At 42.9% G+C, this 6,764-nt stretch overlaps 1 protein-coding gene across 1 annotated transcript in view; it reads left to right on the forward strand.

Annotated features, from left to right (window-relative positions):
* LOC141134135 (uncharacterized) overlaps positions 1–6,230 on the forward strand; it is a 19,342-nt gene extending 13,112 nt beyond the window's left edge. The window contains 13 exon segments of the mRNA XM_073623721.1: positions 680–854; positions 927–983; positions 986–1,096; positions 1,351–1,361; positions 1,781–1,905; positions 1,993–2,099; positions 2,756–2,806; positions 3,496–3,636; positions 3,639–3,675; positions 4,350–4,455; positions 4,597–4,687; positions 4,780–4,869; positions 6,098–6,230. Coding sequence (XP_073479822.1) covers positions 680–854; positions 927–983; positions 986–1,096; positions 1,351–1,361; positions 1,781–1,905; positions 1,993–2,099; positions 2,756–2,806; positions 3,496–3,636; positions 3,639–3,675; positions 4,350–4,455; positions 4,597–4,687; positions 4,780–4,869; positions 6,098–6,207 — 1,212 coding nt within the window. The 3' untranslated portion in view covers positions 6,208–6,230.
* Positions 6,231–6,764: the final 534 nt, after the last annotated feature.

The following is a 6,764-nucleotide window of genomic DNA, read 5'->3' on the forward strand; positions in this document are numbered from 1 at the left end:
TTAGCATTAGGATCATGTCACCAATTAACAGGAGTGTTCTCAGACAAGTTATAAATCGAGGGCCAACTTGGCAATCAAGATCTACTGGTTTAACTGGCAAAATTTTGATTGACAACTTTTGCATTGGAGAGTAACTCCTATTTGATAGAGCTGTGAGGTTTAATAGATGAGTAGCAGGTTGCTACAGTTGGGCAAATGTGTCCCATCAGATACCTATATCACTGTCTTGCAGGTATGGTGACGGTGGCATATAATGGGCCCAATCCACAACACAATTTGCAACAAACTTCCCTAGCCAGGTCATGCTGTTGCCAATGGGGTTTAATGTTTCGAGCTACTGACCTTGCACACCTTTGTGCTTTAAGGCAGACAGGGTTGAAATGGAAAGCTAAAGTAACCTATTTGATATGTGGCAGTATTGTAACACTTTAACTGTTTTGGCCCTGTGCACCACAGAGCATGTTTCCCAACATATGGTCAAGCAGTTTAAGTTCAGCTCCTGTGGCTGTCAACATGTAATTGTTAGGGAACGCCCTAATACAGCAATATGCTATATAGCAGACAAAAGAAGCTATTCTGAAAATGGTATGGGCCTGCTTTTATCAAGACCCTCACATGGTAGCAAGTTCCATGGTCCTCGCCCTTCTAGTCTTGGGTCTGTTAGATTTCTAGACTTTAGTGGCTAGAATTCTGCATGCTGTTAGTAAACTCAAGCTGTGATGTCGCACTTTCCCAAGGTGGCTGCTCTGAGCGCTTTTCATGTGCGTCTGACTTTACACTGCGAGACAACCAAACCTTGAAGGTAGAAAGTTCCTACTCTGTTACTTGCAGCTTTTCTCTTCACAATCGGGTAAGTTGGGGAGAGGGTTTGATTGCTTATTACAGGTTTGACCAGTGACTTGCTATATTAAACACTTTGCCCACAGTCTGCCTCTCCAATGGTTCCATGATTGCTTTCGTCAATGGCTCTATGACCAAGCCTAGATTGATGCCAGACGAACTCACCTGAAAGATCCAACTTGTAAGCCACTAGAGGCCACTGAGACATTGGCACTGTTCAGCTTCTCTGCCTACACATGTTGGCACCATCCAAAAGGTTATGAATACTTTAACTAGTGAGGGCTCCAAGCTAGAGCACAAAGCACATTGGGCTACTTCAGCTATAAAATGGTGATCAGATTATAGCTGATAGGGTTTAAACTGCTATACTAACTCTGGCAGTACAGTGTCTCATCTCTTGCTCTATAAAGCATCCAGAAAACACAAGATCTAAACAAGTGCATTGATGCATGGCATGTAACTGAAGGCCCGTTTGACATGTTAAATGTTTGACATGTTAATGCTGGATAGGAAATGTGCAGGTACAACACTTTGTGCTAACGTTAGTTGGGCTCTTCCCTGCTATCCAGTCTCGTGGGTTATTCTGTGTGGTCAACAGTAAGTTTAGCAACTGGCAACTTCCATAAGAAGCCACCATGACACACAGCTTGTTTAGCAGGGGGGCAACTCTAATTTTGACACTTCACCTTTGGGTACATCCTGAGTATCTTCAAACTTCAATTCAGTGAAGGAATTCTAAAGTTCTACAAGATCCGATAGAATAGACTTGCCACATTTTATTTGAAACCTAGAGAAGATTATTTAAGTGGTGGCAGGCATACATTTGTGTAGGTTTTTATTGAATTGTGGATAGTAAGTGCTGGAGTAGTAAAAGTTAAATGTATAAGGGGGTCATTATCGCTGACCCACATCACAGCTTTTACTCTTGGTAATTGGTCAGAAATCCTTACAGAATTATTCCCTTCAGTTTGACAGCAACTACCTTATCTATGAGAATGAAGTGGTGTATGACCAGGTGGTGCTATTTCCTAATCAGCCAATCATCTCCCGGGACTCCAACTACAGGTAAACTTCTATGGCCAGATGGACCCCCCCCCCCCCCCCCCATATCTCAATACACATACAGCACCAAATGCCTCTCTTTTTGTTAAGGATGACTATACGCTGCCGGTTACCCTATCAGGGACACTCTGTGGTTGAGTGCCCAGAAGGAGGCTGCTCCTGTCATGATGGGCCTGGGCTTGCAAGTAAGACAAGAGGTAACCTTTACATCCAATTAACAGCACATGTCTTGGAGACAGTGGTATAGGCAGGTTTTTAAAATGCTTTAGGACATTCTAAAAAGCACTTAGTTGTGTGGGTTTGTTTTTGAAGATATTTGATGCTGCTTGCTATGGGCTAATCAAAACGTAATGTTCGCGTTTATCATTTGGGTAGCTTGCAACATTGCTAGGCGGAGGTGATGTTTCATAGGTTTTACAAAACTACTAGGCTGAAGATTGTGTGAGCCATCAGTCACTAAAGGCAAACTGCAAGAGGACCAACTTGTTGAATTAAGATATACTGACCGCATCATTGTAGATTTGGGTGGGTATAAACCTGCAGCTATTGGTAACATTGGCTCATAACTTTCATCAGATCTTGCCACAGCTGTAAATTAAACAAACCACTTCACAAAAAAACTATGTGGAAATGGCCAAAATCATCACTACTTAGTTTGACAAGATCTAGCTTGCTCTTTGACTGCCCCCCCCAATGCTCCACTCTATGGAGTAAAATCCAGGGGTATGGTACCTTGAAGCATTTCAGGAAAGTGTATGGTTGGAAGGTAGTATAGCAGTGTGGGACATGGTAAATGTTGAAGACTTAAGTTGGTGGTAATGCTGCTTTTTCCCTTTATTTTTTTTTAATTTAGTGCTGCGCAGGAGAGCCAGAACACACATGGCAGAGCTAAGAATTGCAAAGGGTAAGGCTTAACCTTTGTGGGTGGGGGGGTCTGTATAACCTACTGTTGGGTGGCACTTGAAGGATCCCGCACTGCCCTTGGCCTGCTCTGTGTAGCCTTGCTTGAATAAAGTGCAACCTTAAAGCTATGCTGAGTCTTGATACAATGGGCAATAAGCTACAAATAAAAGCTGTTTCACAAAACTGCTATAAATTCCTCCAGAAACCAATCAATTTGGTACAATGAAATTTTAATGTCATGGGCTAGCAGTGGTTACACCTCCACTGTGTGCCTGCTTCTCTAGATCTGTTGAAAAATGGACTCAAACTACAATGGACAAATACATTTTTACAAAATCTGAGGTAACCCAGTCTAAATTGTAAGCAAAATTACCCATTGAGAAGCCTGGAACAATGCACACAACCTTTTTATTAAATCTTAACCTCGCATCAGAGTTCCTTCCACCCCCTGCTGCCATAACAATGGGGCCATCATAGTACCACCGTAACAGTATCCCATCAGTCGTTTTTTCCCCCCAGCACACTGCCACACCACCCAATCAAGCCATGATCCAGTGCAAGGTGGGTCTCATGGGCAGTCTTGACACTCTGGGGGGGGGTGGGGGGGGGGGGGACCAAAATGGTACCCTGGTTAAAGTGTGTGAAATTATTTTTTTGCCTCTAATTTTCTGACTTTCACCTCTCTACTAGATGATGCCTATACATCATTTTACCATCTTGGAGACTTCCCAGTGTCTGTTAAACAGGCAGACAGTCTATACCTCCAGGCTGATGTGCCAAGTACAATTCTGGTGTCGCTGCTACAGGACTGCTGGCTACAACCTTACCAAACCATGATGGCCATTCTAGGTGGAATCTGGTTGTAGATGGGTACGTAGAGCTTCACATTTTCAAAGTATCTGTACATGGTAACTTGGTGTTGTGAGTAAATATCCCATTTATGAAATATTGCAAGGGTTCTAAAGATATTGATGCAGTATTTTGCCAGACTAATGGCTAATAGAAAAATCTGTCGCAAATCCATCGCTTTTTTTTTTTTTTTTTTTTTTTTTTTTTTTTTTTTTATAGAACAAAGTATATTGCTAAAACTTAAAGGTCTACAGCCCAAGTGTAGCCCTGGAATTAGGGGGTGGCAGCAAGTTGGGTTATCTTTGCAAAGCAGACTACAAAATTCTGCTAAGATGCCCTATTGCAAGTGGAACACCAGGGAGGAAAATTTTGAGTGTTGGGTTTGTCTACATTTCAAAATGGGTTTGTAGCAAAAGGCTCCCTTTACAAGAGTAACGGCACATAACTTGGAGGTTGAACAAAACATGTTTACTATAAACTTTTCACAGCAAATAAGCTCATTGACTGTAGATGGCCTCACAAATGTTCTTTTGGCTGAATGGGACACAATCCCAAATCTTAAAAGCTTTTCTGAAAGTGAAGGCTTCATATTGACTTTAATTTCCAAGTTGTATCATGGGTCAGGTGTCCACAAACACTTTTGGGCATATTGTACCATTAGCTTTGGTTCAAAACCAAACTTTTTTTTGTTTTAGGTGTGCTACCAAAGGAGGTGCTGATACCTTATCAACTACAATATATCTCTCTCCTGACTACTCTGCCCGACTCCACGTGAAGCTCAATGGAGAGGTTACTGGACAGGTAAGAGTGTCTCTAGTCTATTTCAGCAAACAGACCTGGCAGTATCCCACAATTTGCATTTGACATGGGCTGTTTTTGATGTGGTTGCTCTAGACAATTTAATTCTTTCCTGTCATTAAATGCCAAATCCAATCTCTTCAGGTGTACATACACTGTCGGGTCTCGCTGTGTGATCCCAAGCTTACAGATGGCTGCTTTCAAACTTGTGACAAAAGCACAGAGAGGGTCTTTGGTAAGTGCTGCCAACTTAAGTTAATCTGTAGATATATAGATATCTATATATCTCTCTATCTCTAAATTTTTTTTTTTTTCCCTCTTATGCAGGGAAGAGGGCAACCTCTGCGTTATCTGAAGTGGTGTCTGCTGGACCTGTGAAAGTAGGCTCTAAAAATGAAGTTGGCTATCAACATCTTGGTGAGTAGGGGAGGAACTTTCATGACAAATGAAAAGCTAAAGCCACTTTTTTTTTTTTTTGGGGGGGGGGAGGGGGAGGAGAGAAGCATTTTGTTTCCATAGGAGCCTGCAAAGCATTTCACCTGCCATCAGTGAATTGTGGTTGCAATGCCAGATTCCAGCAGATGTCTTTCGCCAGCTCTGTTCATGCCAAGGTACAAACTTTCAGTGGCAGCTCTGTGTGAAAACTCTGATCCCCACACTCGTTCAACTGTGAATGAATGTGGCTGTGCAGGTAGAGCCCCAAATATCCACACATTTCAACAGCTGCTGTGGGGGGGAAAGCACCCCTGTATGCTGTCATGGGAGTTTCTGGGGGGTTTACATTTGCACCCTAAATGTGTAACCAGGGCTTTTTTCAGCGGGAACGCAGGTCCAGCACCTTCAGCAATGTATGTAATGGAAAGGAGTGCTGGGGGGTCTATTGATGCTGGCTGCTTGGGGAATCTATTGTCTCTAGTAAGGATCTATTTTTGCATGGGGTCTATTCTTGCTGGGTAGGTTTGTTGCTGGAAGGGATCTACTGTTGAGGGAGAGGTTTATTGATGTTGGCAGCTGGGAAATCTGTTGCTGCTGGGGTGTCTTTTGTTTTCTGTGTGGGAGCATTGTTGCTGGGGGGGGGGGGGGGGGGGGAGTGACAGTCTATTGTGTATGGGATCTACTGTTTCTGAAGGAGGTCTATTGCTTTGGGGGTCTACTGTTTCTGGGGTGGTGTCTGTTGCTTACAGCAGGGATTCTATTTTACTGTCTGGATAGATTTAACAAATCACTTTGTAGTACAAAATGATACTTGGTTCTGTATTCTTTAAAAGGGGCGGTACTGGGAGGAGGTATGTAGAAGGTGGACCCAAGGAACATTGCTCAGAGGTGGGTAGGGGGCAGGAACAATGGCTGACTCAGAAGGCAGGAGTTCCTGCACCTATTCTCTGAGGGAAAAAAAGCCCTGGGTGTAACATTGTGCATTGGGGGTGGGGGTAGCCTTTAATGGCTAGTACTGACCTGAAAACAAGCTCTTTTAATTCAAAGGTTAATTTTGAACCACTGAATGCTTTAGTCAGTAGCTCATATGAATGCCTGTTTGGGTCAGGGAACAATATAAAAGCTAGAGTTGGACAACAGGCCCTTCGGGAGGTAAACAGTTTGTTTGTAAAGTTGTCTTTCCACTAACTGTTGTATTTTTTTTCAGCAGAAACAAAGTCCTGGTCAACATGGAGTTGGGTCCTCTCAATCGGCCTTGGTGTCATTGCAGCTTTAACAGTTGGTGCTGTCTATCTTGCAGTTCGCCTCTATATGCACTAAATAAAAAGTTCTTAATTTCTAAACTTTAATCTCGGTTTAATTTTGTACTTGTCATTCCATTATAGTGCATGTCCATGTTTAGCCAACAGGCCTCACTGCTTGGTGGTCTTCATACACTTTTAGCAGATTTTAAGGTTTTTTACAATTTTGGGTTTGGAATGATGTACTGTAGCTTCAGTGGATTGACATCTATCTCTTTGACAGCATAGGTCTCAACCCAGTGTGGGGGGGGGGGAAGGTTGAAGCACTAACTCAATTTGTAGGCTTATCCTGAACTGACCACTTAAAGTATTGGCCTTTTTTTAAATGGTCCACTCAAATTTTATAGCCAGTTGGGTGGGACATTGCATTAATTTTGGGTCTTGATCAAATCTGGGTGGTTAACACACTGGGTCTGACAGCCATAGAGGACTTGCCAAGAGATGGCTGAGACAGTGGAACCTGTTAAGGCTACAATGAGGGCTGTGGGGGTGGTTTGTTTTTTTCCTGCTTTTCCCTACAGTGGAGCCATTAGAGGCTTTAAAGAACAATTGTCTCTCTTCCAGAGCTACAGAATT

Source organism: Aquarana catesbeiana, linkage group LG03, assembly GCF_042186555.1.
Source record: "Aquarana catesbeiana isolate 2022-GZ linkage group LG03, ASM4218655v1, whole genome shotgun sequence".
NCBI lineage: Eukaryota > Metazoa > Chordata > Amphibia > Anura > Ranidae > Aquarana > Aquarana catesbeiana.